The 18,095-nt window shown below is 31.0% G+C and overlaps 2 protein-coding genes across 2 annotated transcripts in view; one reads left to right on the top strand and one right to left on the bottom strand.

Annotated features, from left to right (window-relative positions):
• The window catches only part of LOC145189540 (DNA polymerase beta-like), a 208,412-nt gene that overhangs the window by 43,614 nt on the left and 146,703 nt on the right, over positions 1-18,095 (bottom strand). The gene's annotated exons all lie outside the window — the stretch shown is intronic.
• LOC149887944 (uncharacterized) lies at positions 259-2,009 on the top strand. The gene has a single exon (XM_090088121.1). The coding sequence runs from the start codon at positions 754-756 to the stop codon at positions 1,696-1,698; it is 945 nt and encodes a 314-aa protein (XP_089944247.1). The 5' UTR covers positions 259-753; the 3' UTR covers positions 1,699-2,009.

Genomic DNA, 18,095 nt, shown 5'->3' with positions numbered 1-18,095 from the left:
TTCGAACTAAACCTTTATGAAACAACAAACGTTTCGAACTTCAAAATTCGAAGTAAGACGGACCATTTTTCGAGCTAAGTATGATTTCGAATTAACCACTACTGTTCTTTTCATTTTGCAATAAATTGGGAAAATATTTTTCGATATGAATTTTAACATCATTACATTTGGCAGAACGTCTAATCATTTAAACGGTTGAAACGTAATTTATTCTTAGCAGCAATTAAATATTTGACGTCAATTAATTTTTAAAATTCATCTTGATCTCTCCATCGGGAATATAAATTTAGCTACGATTGTTCGTTTATAGTTAAAGTTGCATAGTAATAGTTTTTACTGTTACATTTATTCAAAATGGTTTTTTTAAATAGTAAAATATAACTCTAATTTATTTAAAGCATAAAGCGACAAAAAATGACTATCAAAATAAAACTACACGCATTCTGTTATTACAATAGTTTAAGTTAACTATAACGAATAGTTACCTATCTATATCTCTGATAAGCCATAATCTCTTGTTCTGAACTTATAAACCAATAGGAAAAAAAAAAAAAAAAAAAAAAGACAATGGCAAAATTAACTTGTCATTTGTTAACAATATTACAAATCCTGCATAAAATCTTAAACCGTCATACGCTTAATAACAAAAAAATACTCCAATTTTTAAAGTTATCATTTAAAAGGATTTAGAAATAATAAATTGTAAAATTTTTTTTAAGAATTGTTATGTAGAGAAAACCTATATAAACTATTATGAAAAATCTATTAACACATTGGGTTCACGTTCAGCTTCGATTCTTTTTAATTGCTGTGTTACTGATGGTTCATTATGTTATTTATCTTTCAAAACAATCGTCGAATAGAGAAGCTGATCGGTACGATGAAATTGTTGTAGCTCAATTAGGTTCGGACGAACCTAAAAATTCGGAGTCATCATATGTATTATCATATTCGTTATTCGGAGATCGCTGGACCACCAGGTACGCTGATGGAGTAACATTAGTGGCAGATGCAGCTGCCAAATCCAACTTTTATAAAAACTGGAGTGTAAGAGTTTATCACGATGGTAAGTTGCTTGACAAAGATCGAATTAGAGATCTTCGAGAGAAACACAAGAACCTTTTTCTTTATGATGTCGGATTCTTGCCACAGTATGGAAATGTTTCTTCTATGAATGGAAGAGCTTGGAGATTTCTTACAGTTGGCGATCCAAACGCTAAAATTTCGTGTAGTAGAGACTTAGACTCAAAAATTTTAAAACGGGAAGAAGATGCTGTAAGAGAATGGATGAATAGTGGTAAGATATTTCATGTAATGAGGGATCATCCCGCCCATGGTCTTGAAGTTCTAGGTGGCACGTGGTGTTTTAGAAACGAGAACGACTACCATCTCGGCGAAAAGATTTCAAAGATAATTCTTCAAAAAAGTAAATATAAAAAACCAGGCTATGTAATGCCATATTCCGACGATCAAGATGTATTAATCAAATTTGTTTGGCCACTAGTAAAGAACAATGCGCTACAGCACGATGCATACCTATGTTCTTCGTATAACGGCAGCGTTCCTTTTCCCTCACAAAGAGATGAAGACGGGCATTTTATTGGGATGATAGGAGATCTACCAAAAAATAAGCAAAAAAAGATTGTGTGTCCGATTAAGTGCAGACCTAAACTCCATCAAAATTGGGAGTATTGTTAGCTTCGATCATGCTCATGAATGTGACGCAATTAATTTTGATAATTATGATGATTTATCCAAACAGTTCGCTATTGATTAAAGAAATTTTTCTCTTTAACGCATTGAATACTGAAACGCCAAAAGCCAACTATGTATTTAATAGGTTCTTTTTTGTACAGAAGATCGTGGGGTCACCCACTCGCTTTCGTATCATTCTGATAAAGCTTAGGAACATAATATATTTGACAAAAAACTTTTGTTTTTTAAAATGATTTATTTACGTTGTTGGAAGCCTTGTTAAAAATGAATAAATGAAAAATATAATATAATATTATACAATATATTATAATATAATACAACATAATATAATGATATAATAGGATTTAATATAATGCAATATAGCATCATTTAGTATCATGCAATACTATATATCGTAATCATATATAATATAAATATTTTATACAACTGTATCATGTTTACCATAATAGAACCTCCGGTGTGAGAAGAGGTGGAGGAGGAGGTCGGTGCAAAGGTCTTAATAAGTATTTTGCTTTATATTTCTTTATAAAACAATTAGAGTTTGTGTATAGGTTGTGAAATGGTCAACTTCTCACCCTATAGCTGGATGTAAAACAAAAAAGTCTTGCGTAAATAATATTATCTGATAATCGAGCTGGCGAGAATATTATATTGATATCATTTTCCTCCATTCGAATTGTGATGGAAAAGAAATGAAATCAATATAATGCCCCGTGGTGCGAACTGTGTAAGGAAGGAGCCATAACTTTTTTAAACAACTTCATTATTTTTGATCAATCAACATGTCTTCTGATGGAAACATGCAGTTCTTTATCTCTATGTGGGTGTGTTTGATGATTCTAACTGATATAACACAGAACTACCTTGGTGCGATAAGGCAGTTGTTACACTTTGAATGACCGCCTTCCAACGTGCAGAAAAAAGTTCGATACCAGAACGACTGCAGTTGACAAGTTGACACCCATACTTTACAAGAACGGCTGCAGTTGACAAGTTGACACTCATACTTTACAAGAATATTTCGTGAAAATAGTATTAAAACTTTGATGTAATTGTAGATATGTTCGTTTATAGGATGTTACGCTTTTATGATTTTGTCTAAATTTAAGGTACTTGTATGTTTTCACTCTTTGTAAATTATATCAAAATTGTTGAAATTATAAATATTCTTAGTGAGGTGGCAAATAAAACTAGCAAAGAAATTACTAAAAAACGATTTCAAAATTGGTCGAAAAGCAACAATGTAACTAAAATGGTGAATTGATAACACGAACAATCGACTAAAGAAACAAACTTTTAAAGAGACATTCACCCTCTTCGTTTAAAAAAACTTATGTTGCAGCAAATAAAATTAAGAAATATAAAAAATATTTATATAAACAATATTCAAATTCGCTTTGTTGGGTAAAACATCAGTTTGTTGGTTCTGAAATCCTTTTTATTTACAGCGCCTCGTGAAAGGTTTAATTACGTATTATGATAAAACATTGAAACTTGAAGGAATTACGTATTTACCCAAAACTAAATAATGTTTAAACTTGTTTGCTTGGTTTCTTTAAAAATTTCTACTTTGCTGTATGCTGCTTAAAATTTTTAAATTACATTTAAGCAAAGTAACAAAGTAAAAAAATACATAAAGAAGTTGAGATTTCGGATGAGATTGGATTGAATGAGATTGGATTGGATGAGATTTGAGTTTGAGACTGATGGGAAGTGGTGGTTGACAAAATAAAAGTAAATATTAATGTATCTACTGATTTCAGAAATCACAAAAACGAAGACTGCACAACTAAAAGATGAAGAAAAAAAAAGATGCTGAAAGATGCAAAGATAACGAGTAAAAGATCATGTTGCAACAAACTCTTAGGATTCGAAAGTAACTCTTTGGATGATCGAGTCCCATCACTCGGAAAAGCTACTAGGAGGATACGATGGGTAGCGCGAAAAAAAATTCTGGATAACAAAGTTGAGTATTACAGAAATTAGTAATTGTAATTAGAATGTGATACAAAGAAAAACTGTTGTTTTCACAGAAAACATCAATTTTGCTATATTTCAGAAATAACGGTGTCAAACCATATGCTGTTACTGCTGTAGATTTCACTGGTCCACTAAATTTTAAAAAGTAAGAAAATTCGGTTTGAAAATGATACCTTGCACTTTTACTATGCACAAGTACCAAACCCTTTGCTTTTGGCAAAGGTTCTAGTACTTGCTCACTGAAAATTTTCCATACATATCTAGAAGGTAGTTAAAAGGTAATTGAAATTTGCAATACTACATACATATTTAGATGGTAGTTTAAGAGGATTTTAAAAGAATTGGTTGCAAGAAAAGTACCAAATCGAATACCGAAAATATTTGTGAAAACAGGAAAATAGATGCTTAAAAAGAATGAAAAGTTTGCGAACGATCTTACTGCGCGAACCAAAAAAATCAAGATTCAAATTATCAATATAGTCTTTTGTTTGAAAAACACTATTGATCATTTGAACCTCTATTTAGAACTTTGTTAATAAGATTCATTGAAATGACAAAGAAAAGTTTGAGAAAAACAACTAATGAAGGTATGCTAAGTTTCAATGAGTTTTTTGGAGAAAATATTGTTGGATGTGGAATCCAGGAACAATAGATCATTTTATTATCAAGAAGACCAATTTGACAAGTATTTAAACGTAAATAAGGGCTACAATTTTGCTTGAAATAGATATTAGCTAAATAGCTAAAAGAAAATTGTACGGTACAGAAAGTCAAGTTTGTAAAAAGTTGTATGGATCACATGAGAAAATGATGGAAAATGAAGTATGTGTTTGAAGAAATGGAAATTTCAATCGTTACGTGACGAAATTCATAGATAAAGTGTTAGCACAATGATTCTTTGAAATATCGAAAGTTACATATTGATATTCATCAAAAAACAAACCCTGGAATCTTTCGCAAATTTCTGGCTTCCTGCCAGCTAAAAAAGCTGCAGTAGTTGTCACCGGGAAAGTGGCCGAATTTGGATTGAAAGTTTGTGACAGCAATATCTCCTAAAATATGGATGAAGTTTTGTTTAATGGTTAAGCCCCAAGCTTATCAGACTCGTGGACTGCATTTGGGTGTTCAAGAAGTCCGATACAAGAAACCTTCCCTAAAAATCAAAAACAACTCTTAGCAGTCATTAATCTGAATTTGACACCGAAGGAATTTCTCTTGATGCTGTCATGGATGAAAACTTCCCGTTCAAAAAGTGAAAGTACATTTTCAATCTGTCATTACAAAAGTCAGATGAATTGTCCAGTTATTTTGAAAATCCGCAGTCGAAAATCCGCCGTCCTTCAAGAAGAAATCAAGAAACAGCACGGAAAAAAGGTTTGTTCTTGACTGCACGGAAACAGCACGGAAAAAAGGTTTGTTCTTGACTGCACGGAAACAGCACGGAAAAAAGGTTTGTTCTTGATTGCACGGAAACAGCACGGAAAAAAGGTTTGTTCTTGACTGCACGGAAACAGCACGGAAAAAAGGTTTATTTGTTCTTGACTGCAGATCAAGAATCAATAATCCTGAATGCAGATTAAGATTTGAACAATCTACTGCTGATAATTCAAAAGTATTTCAAAGCCAAAGATTTAACCAGAAAAGTGTTGAAAGACATTATTCCACATTTGTTTGCAGTGATGACGAAGTAGACACTTTATCCGGCAATACTGCTGCTCCTAAACCAGTCAAGTTGGCGACAATGGTTCTTTGTCAACAAAATGCAACTCTACTTTCTCAACTTCTTCTCTTCTTACTACTGAAGAAAATTTCAGGTTTCTCGTGATTGGAACAAAAAATTCATTCTTAGCATCGTAATTAAGTGTTCAATATCGAGACTTTTTGAAGAGAGAAGGCAATGTAATCTTGAAAGAGTGAGCAGATATCTTTCCAACCATGTATGTACATACATAGATACATACATAGATACATACATACATAGATACATACATACATACATAGATACATACATACATACATACATACATACATACATACATACATACATACATACATACATACATACATACATACATACATACATACATACATACATACATACATACATACATACATACATACATACATACATACATACATACATACATACATACATACATACATACATACATACATACATACATACATACATACATACATACATACATACATACATACATACATACATACATACATACATACATACATACATACATACATACATACATACATACATACATACATACATACATACATACATACATACATACATACATACATACATACATACATACATACATACATACATACATACATACATACATACATACATACATACATACATACATACATACATACATACATACATACATACATACATACATACATACATACATACATACATACATACATACATACATACATACATACATACATACATACATACATACATACATACATACATACATACATACATACATACATACATACATACATACATACATACATACATACATACATACATACATACATACATACATACATACATACATACATACATACATACATACATACATACATTGAATGGTTGTTCGACTTTGAAGAACATGAAGTTTTCATTATCCCTTCAAATTCTGTATTTCAAAAGATTGCCAAAAACCTATTATTAAGCTTTTTCCTAACGAATTCATATTACTTGGAATTTATTAAAGAAATCAGAAAACATGGACGAGAATTTTTACTTTTATTTCAAGGCGAATTCGAGGAAACAATTTAGCATTCGGCTTAAAAACAACGCCATGAATTCAAAGCCATTACAAAGAGAAAGGTTGGTCTATGAAATATTTATAAAATTAATTTAAAAGTTCTTTCAATCAGTCATTAGTTATTCAGAAATTGTTCAGATAATATTTATATTTAAAGAAAGGGTAAAATCAATACTTACAGACCATTTTTCAAAAGTCTATTGTTTATGTAAAACCCTAGGCAACCTTTAAGACCATGTAAAAATTTCTGCTTTAAGCATATAACATTTATAATATTTTTTAGCTATTTTAAATTAAAGGTAAAATATAGAGACCTGCTTATTCAATGATTTTTAGTTAAAGCAATTTATTTTCAAAACCTGCTTCATTATTTGATGCATTATAATCAATGCAGACGATTTTAAAACTGCAAAACTTAAAAAAACATTGGATTGACAGTGAATGCATGAAAGCTAGTTGATGGATTCAATGACAAAAAGGAAAAAGAAAATGAAGATGGATAATAAAACAGTTAAATAATCCTCATTGAAGATTTATTTCAAGTTTATATCTATGAAGCGACCGGAAAAAGAACTGCAAATCTTGAACTTTTGTTCAATGCTCTAGAGACCATCTCTCTAACAAGTGTCGAACTTAAGCAATACACTTTGTTTCCTTGAGGCTCACTTTTAGTAAAAAAGTAAATTTAAAAACCAAACTTATTCTGTTTTATTTACTTATTATTGCGTTTTATGGGCTTTTTTTTTTTTTGAGCTTTTATTTTTTGTTTTTTTTACTGATTTTACCGATAAATTTAAAGTGTCGTTTAATGAGCTTTTCTTGGATTTTGAAAGCAAACGTACAGAAAATAAATAATACAAGCGGAAGATCGAACTGCTACATCATTTTTGCTTAAACGTTTTTTAGCTTTCTTATTTCTAATCAACCGAATTTTTTAAAAATCAGATTGAACCTTTGAATAATTGATCATTCGAACGGTTCGAAACGGAAGAGAGGGGGAAGAAGACGTCAGATATTCTTCTTGTTGAATCCCCTTGTGTTGAACGAACGAGGGTTGGAAATACCCATAATACATTGGAATATATCTTGGAGTGAATTAAAAATCTTAGGGCGCAATGATATCACTTTTTTTGAGTGATTTTAGTTATAGAAAAATGTGATGAAAAAAAAAAATGCTTACAACACTTTAGTACAAATTTTGTTAACTTTATAGCTTTTAGTGACAAAATGAACTTAAGAGCAGCGAAATTTTAAATTATTGAAAAATTTAGACGCGAGATTTTAATTTATAGGTAAATTAAAAATCTAGAGGCCATAGTGTGCGATTATATTTTACCGTGACAATGGCCACGTCTAAAGCGCGTTTGATTTTATTTACATTCCATTAGCTCTGTGTATTACAAGTATATTAACCAGACTTTTTATATCTGTTTGCGAAAAGACTTCATTAACTCGTGCCAAAAAGTAAGCTAACTTATTGATTGTTTCACAAATATTTTTTATATTGTATTAAATCTTAATTGGATAGAAGCTGATTATATCATGAAATCTCCAGTAGTTTAGTTTATTTCCGATTCGCCAACTCGTAGTTAACGTAAGCTTTATTCTGCTTTTGATCAAAGGACATCAAACTATTGTGACGCATTTATTTTAAATGCGCCACAATTGGCTGATAGTTAGCTTTATTTTTTTACATGCTTGAAGTCGTTAAAAATACTAAGCGTTATTTTTAAAAGTATTATTTAAGTGTTTCTAAGAAATAAATGTTTTCTAATGAGCGTAATAAAAGTACGTTTGTTACTCGTACTTTTAGCTACTTTACTTTACTACGTCATACATCTTGCAAAACACAAGCAACTTGAAATACTCGAAGCAGGGTCACTGAAGAATAATGTACCGCAAGCAACTTTAACAACAAGCGTTGATCCTGTAAGTTCAGAGTCATCATACGTATTATCTTATTCTCTTTTTGGAGAGAACTGGGACAGGTATGGGAGTGCAGTAGAGAAACTCGCCCTTTCTGCTGCCAAGAGCAGTTTTTACAAAAACTGGAGCGTTAGATTGTACCACGATGGGAAAATGTTTAACAAAGACTTGGTAATAGCTCTTAAAGAGAAGCACCCGAACCTTTTTTTATATAACGTAGGGTTCTTACCACAGTATGGAAACGTTTCCCACATAAACGGAATGGTGTGGCGGTTTCTTGCTACTGGTGATCCTAACCTCGAGGTGATGTGCAGTAGAGATGTGGATTCACTCATATTAAAACGGGAAGAGGATGCTGTTAGTGAATGGCTGAAAAGCGGTAAGATTTTTCATGTAATGAGAGATCATCCCGCACACGGAGTTCATATCCTCGGAGGAACGTGGTGCTTTCGAAACTCAAATAACCTATCTCTCGGTGTTAAACTTGCGAAAATATTTATCCAGAAAAGTAAAAGGCGTAGTAGTAGCGAAGAAGCGCCGTATGGAGATGGCCAAAACGTATTGGGTGAATATATTTGGCCACTGATAGAAAATGACGTATTGCAGCACGATTCATATCTATGCACTTTATTTCAGGGTAGTATTCCATTCCCCACCAAGAGAAACGAAGACGGACAGTATGTCGGAATGGTAGGAAATATTCCAAAGAATGAAATTATCATTCCCACTTGCCCAGTAGAATGCAGGCCTAAGAACCACCAAGACTGGGAATATTGTTAAGATAAGCATGTCGGCAAGATAAGCATGTCGGCAAGATAAGCATGTCGGCGAGATAAGCATGTCGGCAAGATAAGCATGTCGACAAAACTTCGACAACGGGAATTTAAAATTTAAAAAATGTTTATAGAAGAATTTTATAACTTTCTCTTTTATTTGATGTATAATTATTGATGTAGTAATATTCAATCTATATTTGTATATAAATATAGAAAAGATGCTTGTATGTAAATATAGAATATATGTTTATATTCAAAAATAGAAAGTATATTTGTATGCAAATATAGAATGTATATTTATACGTAATTGTAAAATATATATTTATATGCAAATATCAAATATATATTTATATGCAAGCATTAATTCTTTATTCATATATAAGTATATAATATATATTCATATGTAAATGTAGAACTTATACTTTTCTAGTTTTTATGATTTTCTTTTAGTAACTTAATTATTTTTCTTAAGTTAGATTTTTTAAAATAATTTTGAATAAATTTTCATTCTGTTTTTTATTCACAGCAAAAGAAAAAAAGGAAAAAAGGAAATTTCAATTCAACAACAACAACAAAAAATTTTTTAAACAAATTGCAGCAAGATACAAAATTCAAGTTTTTTTTATTTTTTCAAGTTTACTGCATTTAAGGAAAAAAAATTTACTTGAGAAAAAAAAAATCTTTCTTATGAATTTCTAATCACGCTGCTCAAAACGCATTTAATTATGGCTTATATATTGGAATATTTCGTTATTGTGATTGAGAGAACTCAATTTTTTTTTATTGATGGTCAAAATAATATTTCTAAATATGTAGTTTCCATTTTTGACCTTGACCAATCGCGATTGTTATACATATTATGCGTGAAAATCTAAATAACACAAATTAATACTTTGTTATTATTATAGAAACTTTGTATTGTAAATATCATTTTGATTTTACGTAAATCTTTGGTATAACAAAAAAAAATACTACCATAAAAGCGTCAATTCCTTTAACACTGCAAATCGTAAAGATTAATAGAATTAAAGCTGAAAATAAGTTTATTAGAGAAACGAAGATGGATTTATAACCGAGTCATTGATAACTCTCGCTGTAAAACGCACTCAATCTACTTTACCACGAAACGTCATCACGAAGAGTAAGCAGCCGTTAGCTGGTTATTTCTGTCAAAGAATTCAAGTTTGTTAATAAAAATATTACTACGCGCATCTTTGACGCGTAAATTACACGCATACGTGTTCATGCGCGCGTTAGATATGACTGCACGTGTAAAAAGTATCCTTAATTACAACTTTAAAATTTTTCAAAGGATGTTAATGCATAGAAATAAAACTTTATTTCAGATTTTTTTATATTAACTTGATTATTTTTATTACAATCGTTTTAATAACTTCATCTTGTAATGGTTTTCCTTAATAATTCTTATGTTTTCTAAAAGATATGCTTGATACTTTTTGATCTGATCATTCAAGAAGATAGTGCATCAGATTCATCTTATTGTATAACCTCCATATTTTTATCATGCGTTGTTTAGAGTTTCTTACTTAATTATTCAAACTTTCCCAATGATATATTATATATACTAGATGTCTAACTTGCGGGATTTTATTGGACGAAAAGTGAATCCGCTTTTTTTGTTTACAAATTGAATCCGCCATTTGTAATAAGGGCAAAATCTATATTCCACGTGCGAAATAAAAGTTAAAAATACATGTTTTTGCCCAATTAGAAATGGCTTCCACGGCTTCACTTTTCGGATCGAAGTTAGACATCTAGTATATATAATATATCATTGAACTTTCCAGTGCCTAATTGGCAATCTTAGTTTCCAGTGCCCAATTGCCAATTTTAGTTTCCAGTGCCCAATCGGCAATTTCAGTTTATGTGATATGGATGTTTTATGCAGTAGAAGTTTTTTTACAGTAGTAAGCATAACATACCAGTCGTACAAACTCAATATAAGTTTAACTGTTTCAGTGGTACTATAAATCAAATTCATCTATATTAATGGGATATCTACTAGAAATAGCTATGAGAATATTATGCAATCTTTTGATCACAATCAACTTAAATAATTTCAGAAAATCAGAGAAAAATGTATACTTTTAAAATACTTTATAAATTTTATTACTAAAAAATCGTGCAAGAAGCGGATGAATATGTGTTCTAGGGTTGAGTATTTGATCATTAAATATTGTTTAGCGCTGAGGTCAGTCTTCAATTTAAATGCAAGAGCTTCCTTTAACACTCATATTTAAGGGTTTTATTTAAAATGTTTTATTTAAAAGGTTTTATTTAAAATGTCTGAAACATTTTTGATCCTCAAAACATCAGACTTTTTTTAAAAAACTTAAACTTCATTTTTTTTACCAGCAGCATTTTCACTTCTTGCAGAGGGTAAAGATAGAGCTTCATGATGTTCAACGGCTAGTTCTTTCCTTTTTTTCTCTTTTGCTTCGCTCTCTAAGGACCTTCCATTGTTTATGGAGCTTTCAAAAACCAAAATGGCTATTTTTATTGGTCATAAGTTTTCCTTAAAGGCATTGGTATTCTTTTTCTATAAATGTATTTTAATTTTTACCACATTGTTTTTGTTTTTTCTTTACCTTTGAAATAAATATAGCTAAAGTAACCTTTATGTTCTCTTTCCTAGTTTCTTTAGCTTTTTTCATTTTCAAATCCTTCCATAATCGTAATTTATCCACTCCTAATTAACGTATATTCGGGATAAGATCTAATCTTTTCATTGTTATTGTTTTTAAGAATCGCCAATATACTAAAACCATCTATATGTCAGAAACATTTTTTGATACTTTAAATAATTTTCACTTTACACTGTTTAACATTTTATGTTATTATTCCTTTGAAAATTGTCACATTAAGTTTCCTACAATGTTCAAGTAGATAATGTTACTGGTATATTACAGGAAGTACTAAAGTTGTTGAGTAAAGATATTTCAAAAATGTGGTACCTATCGAATAATAAATTATTCAAAATTTGCAGTAAAAACTTTAACAAACTTCTAAGAAGCACATGATGACAAAACTATTTTTCTTAAAACTATATTTGATATACTAAAAACAAATTATACAAGAAAAAAAAACTCAAATTCAAGAAATAGAAATGTCGATGAATCCATTAAAACTTTTATTCTCCGACATTTTCATTTGTTTTGATATAACGCTACTGTTAAAAATGGCGGAAAACAAGGTTTTTATGGATCCAATGATTTTCTTGACCTATTATTGTTTTATTAACTTTCTCTTTTTAGCAGCTGCCCGAGAGACATATCCAAAGGAATCGGAGAAGACAGTCCATAAATTTATTCAGAGTATGTTAAAAAACGCACCAGCATTATGAAAATCATATTAAAAATATAATCATATACTCTTTTTTGTGGATGCTGTGAAATATATTTCTATAGTAAATCATGCCTCTTTTTTACAGTTACTGCATTTGGATAGTTCGTATTTTCACACCTTTCTATATTCTGTCACCACCTTCCAGTCTTCTTCCTATAATAACTTTCATTTTAACATTATTTTAGCATTGCTAGTATTCTTATTTGACAAAAGCAGAAGTTTTTAATGGTTAAGTTCTGCAATAGCTTAATGAAATTTAGAATATTCATGACATTCTAATCTTACAGACTTTTACAAAGAAAAAACTTTTTTCTTTAACTTAATTTTACAGGGGGTTCATAACCTTACAGGCAAAAAAAATCATCATCTCTATGATGAAATCTTTTTATCTAAAAAAATACGTGGCGGGTAGAATATAAGTGGTTTTATAACGTGGCTAATGTTTGATTCTAATAGCTAATTGGCATTCTGTCTGCGATGCGTCGTTAAAAAGAAAGAACGGATTAAGAGAAGTAGTAACTAATTACGTAATTACCTAGATTACTTAAGATTAATCTTGAGTTATGATGTCTTTTGTTGATTTTCCCTCTGGATAATTTGAAAACTGAATGCATTTTTTTAAGATGAGTCTATATTTATTTACATCTCGAATTTTAGTAAAACCATACCTTATATGATTCTCATCATTTGAAAAAATTTTCATCATTTGAAAAAATTTACGCCAGTTTAGTAAAACCATTTTTTGTATGGTTTCATCATTTCAAAAAAATCTATTGAAAATTTCCATTGTGCTTGACCTTCAAACAGGCGATACATTTTTTCGTGTTTATCTGCTGTGGAGAGTTAATTATCTAAAATATCCAATATATATGATTTAACAAGCGATTATATGCAAAAAAATATGCTGCTGCCCATTTTAAGTGTTGTCATAAAAACTTTTTTTCCGTCAGGGTTATCATGGGATAAATCTTAATCGTTTGTTCACCAGGGAATTTTATGCCGGAAATAAGTTTCTGCCATTAAATCTAAATTGCAATTGTCTAAGGGCTTTCTTATCTTTCTTATTTTTAAGCTAAAAGAGTGTGGCTGTTACAACCATTAAGACTATAAAAAAATAAAAGAGATTCAGGTTTTTTGAGAGGAAAAAAATGTGCTTGTCATCAAAGATTAGTCAAATGACTAGTGAAAAGAGGACTGGATGTCCAGAAAAAGTTTTGCCCCATCACATTTTTTCATATGGTTCATATGTAGATACTACAACTGAGCCATATCTAGATTATTATCTGGTGATTCATATGATGTTTTATAGCTAGATTATTATGTATGTTCAAAGAGCCATTATATTATACTGATATAAAGGCTAGTGTAATAAAGTAGCAATATTTCAGTCTTACAGGCCAACATACAAAGTTGGACAATTGAATTATCAATTACCTTGTGACAATTCATTTCAATAATGATTAGTTTGAATGTGGAAGTTAAGAGAGTGAATTGAGATTCTGAGATACAAGTTAAGGTCCAGGTATCTTTCACTGCCACAGGGCTTAACAATTTGGGATGTGTATCTAAAACAGTTTGAATTCCGTAATAAAATAACTGCATATAATATAATTCAAAGAATATAATTTCAAAAAAAAAAAGACTTCAATACAGTTTGAACTTTATTAAAGTTAAATGACGTCATCAGTTGAATGGCTTCTTTCTTTTTCGCGTAAAAATTTTTTTAATTTTAACGTTTAAATTTTACTAATATCTAAATCATAAACGATAAACAGTTTATATATATTTTATAATAGTTAATATAAATCATAATGATTTATAGTTTCATCACCTTTTAAATACTATAACTAGAAAAGTACGTAAAATGTACATCACATTTTGCGCATGTCCTTGGCCATTCATTAATTATTTACAAATGACCTAAATAGTATAAGATACACATCAACTGAATGTTCACTGTTTAATGAAGACAACAGTCTACAGAAAACATGAATGATAGAAAACTTAGTAAAAAATTTTATTGAAACAATTGACTTGAGTGCACTTTACCTCGCAAAACTACAAGCTACAGTTTCAAAGTCTCAATGTTATATTTTGCAATGTCAGAATCAATACTGAACCTAGCTGCGTTGTTCAGGGAATCTTGACCCATGATCAAAATGGAGAAAATCTTTGATGAGTTTAAGTTCTCTAAAGTTCCTTTCTCCTGATGCTGTTGTAACTGGTGTTTTATAAGGAACATCCTTAAAATTGACTCTTAATTTAGGAAAGATACTTCCAAATATGTGTTCTGCCAAAGCGTTTAACAATTCTAATGCACCCAACAGTTTTCTGCCAAAATTGATGTAGTGAACTGAAAAACTGTTGTCAAGTAAAAAACGGTTGTTATTTAAGTTATTTCCTGCACAAAATCTTTATTATTGTTATGACTGCCCCAACTCACCTCACAGTAGGGTGACATAGTACAAGCTATTCTATATATATATATATAAAGAATAGCTTGTCCTATGTCACCCCACTGTCATTTGCATTACTGAGACCAATATCATGAGAAAATAATGAGATTTTCCGGAGATACGGTACCAAAACGTTGCTGCACAACCCAAAAAACGCGTTTTCGTAACTTTGAGGGCCCAGCGGCACGGGGCAACATGATATCGTGCTTAAACTTTGGTTGTTGTAAAATCTGCCAAGTGTCTACAAAATTCTGCAAAAATCTACAAAATTCCATCATCAACATTTTAATGGCACCCAAAAATCGACACTGCTAGTGCTCAACTCAAAAAAAAATCAAACGTAGCAAAAATAAGAAAAATTCAAATGTAGCAAATCAACAATTTTAAAACTCAGAAAAGATGAAGAAACCGATAATCCGCTATAAAAGAACCAAAAGACCGAATGGATCACCTGTACAACGTTTGGTAGCTCGCCCGAAATGTCGCAACCAATATTTCAAATACAAATTACTGAAGATAAACTATTAGTTTTGGTTGCCATTTCGCTTTAATACGTATTAAAAAAGTATTAAAGAAATTGGTAATCAAGACAAATGTTGGCTCCCTTACAAATTATGTTATGTTTGTGTCGCGAATCTTGGGAAATGATATAAGAAAAGGGAACAAAGCAGTGAAACTTGAAATATCCATGGTGATCATAGATATTTCAAATTTAAATGCTATGTTCACTTCTTGCACAATCATCTAGACTTATTTTCCCGTAGAATTCAATTGAAACCCCTATAAAATTCTATGGGGCTTCATGGCTAACTCATAGGTTTCTACGGAATTTTATTCATAGGTCATGTTGCACAACATGGGTTTTATGATTACCCCATGGGTAACATGGTTATCCCTACGGTCTTTATGGTTACCCCAAGTGTCTTCATAAATGCCCCATCGGTCCCAATTATTATAGTATACGACCGAAATTTTTATAAAAAGTTTGGTGATTTCAAAACAAATATTCCTTAAACATTTTTACGCTCATTATTGTTGTTATTGCTATTGCTGTTATTGTTATTGTTGTTACAGTTATTGTTGTTGTTATTGCTATTGTTGTTATTGTTATTGTTGTTATTGTTATTGTGGTTATTGTTGTTGTTGTTGTTATTGTTTTTGTTGTTGTTATTGTTGTTACTGTTATTGTGGTTATTGTTGCTGTTGCTATTTTTATTGTGGTTATTGTTGTTATTGCTATTGTTGTTATTGCTATTGTTGTTTTTGCTATTGTTGTTATTGTTATTGTTGTTATTGTTGTTATTGTTGTCATTGTTATTGTTGTTATTGCTATTGCTGTTATTGTTATTGGTGTTACTGTTATTGTTGTTGTTATTGTTTTTGTTGTTGTTATTGTTGTTACTGTTATTGTGGTTATTGTTGTTGTTGCTATTTTTATTGTGGTTATTGTTGTTATTGTTATTGTTGTTATTGCTATTGCTATTATTGTTATTGGTGTTACTGTTATTGTTGTTGTTATTGTTTTTGTTGTTATTGTTATTGTTGATATTGTTATCATTGTTATAAGACATTGCCAAGATAATAAACAAACCTCGGTGTACCTTGTAAAACTGCGATCATACGCTTTCAAATGACTAGTTGAGTTAAGAGGAAGCCTGGCATTGGTTTGAGGAGGTCAGTTCAAACTCCTCAGTTGAGCGAGGCAGTCAAGGGTCGAATACGGTCAATGAGGAATATGGCTAAAGAGCTGTTAATGAGCTCACCTTAAGGAAAGTGGTGGGGATAAATCTGAAGACAAAGTCAAGAACCAGGATTAAAAAACACCTGGTTTCCCTGAGTGTCAATAAAAAAAAAAAAAAAGATTAGAAAGGTCAAAGAAACTTCTGAGCCTCCTGAAGAAGAGAGCAACGACCATCTTCTTCTCAGATGAGAAATTGTTTACTGTTGATTCTCAAACAGCAAAACCAATCGCTTTATTAGTTATCAACTAGTTTAGGCTGCCCTAAAGCATGTAAAGTATACATTCAAGACCAAACATACGGCTGCAGTTATGATGTTTGGTATGATTTCTCCTGATGGTCTTAAAATGTCTCCGGTCTTCGTAAAACCTGGTTTGACATGGTTCATCAGAATTTGAATGACTACATTCAAATTCTGGAGAACCATGTCAAAACCTAGATTGATGCCCACTACCCTTCAGAAAACAACTTTGTATTCCAGCAGGATGAAACACCTCTACATACATCCGAGAAGACTCAGAGGTGGCTCCAAGAGAACTTACTAAAACACTTAACAAAAGAGTTATGGCTCCCAGGATCTCCAGTTTTGTCACCTTCTGACTATTCAATCTAAGCGTATATAGAGTCAAGGGCTTATCAACGTCCCCACAACAGTGTCAACTCCCTTTAGGCATTAATCATGAAGAAGTGGGACAAGATGTCCAAGTAATATATTCAGACCACATGTTACAGGTTTATGAGTCGACTTAAAGATATGATTAATGCTGAGGGAAGACATATTAAATTAAAAAAATGGTAAATAATTCTAAACATTTTTTATTAAATAATTTTTTTTCCTCGGCTTCAATCTTCCATTCCACATTAAATTTTGTCAAAAAATAAACTTTTTACGAAACTTGCCTTTGCATACGGCAGTCCATGGGTTCCAATTTTTGGACCATGGGTTCTAATGATTACACCATGGGGTTCAATTGTTAAAACCATGCTAGTATATCCTTAGCTATGAAACTATGCGTCTAATTAAATGACGCATAGTTTCATAGCTAAGGATATACTAGCTACATTTTATCATAACACAAAAGCATTATCACAATAGCGTAATGATGGCATGTTTTCAGCAAATTCACTTTGATCAGAAATTAGAAAAAAAAAAAAACGAAAAAACTCCAAAGTTAAGTTTTTTTAATTTTTTGGCAAAAATTGTTAGATGTTCAATACTATTCTCCACAAACCAACTTTTTACTCTGCAAATGACGTCATTTCACTCTGCTTTTGGTCATTGCCCTGCATATAAACTTATTTAAGTGGCGGGAAGTTACAAAGGGCTTGGAA

This window comes from Hydra viridissima, unplaced genomic scaffold (assembly GCF_058129835.1).
Source record: "Hydra viridissima isolate aposymbiotic clone 2 unplaced genomic scaffold, HvirCarnegie_v1 scaffold_5, whole genome shotgun sequence".
In the NCBI taxonomy this organism is placed as follows: Eukaryota; Metazoa; Cnidaria; class Hydrozoa; order Anthoathecata; family Hydridae; genus Hydra; species Hydra viridissima.
This window is presented reverse-complemented; position numbering and strand designations above follow the sequence as displayed.

What these genes read in the sequence shown, in the direction of transcription:
- LOC149887944 (XM_090088121.1), top strand. Translation starts at nt 754, where the DNA reads ATGAAAAATCTATTAACACATTGGGTTCACGTTCAGCTTCGATTCTTT.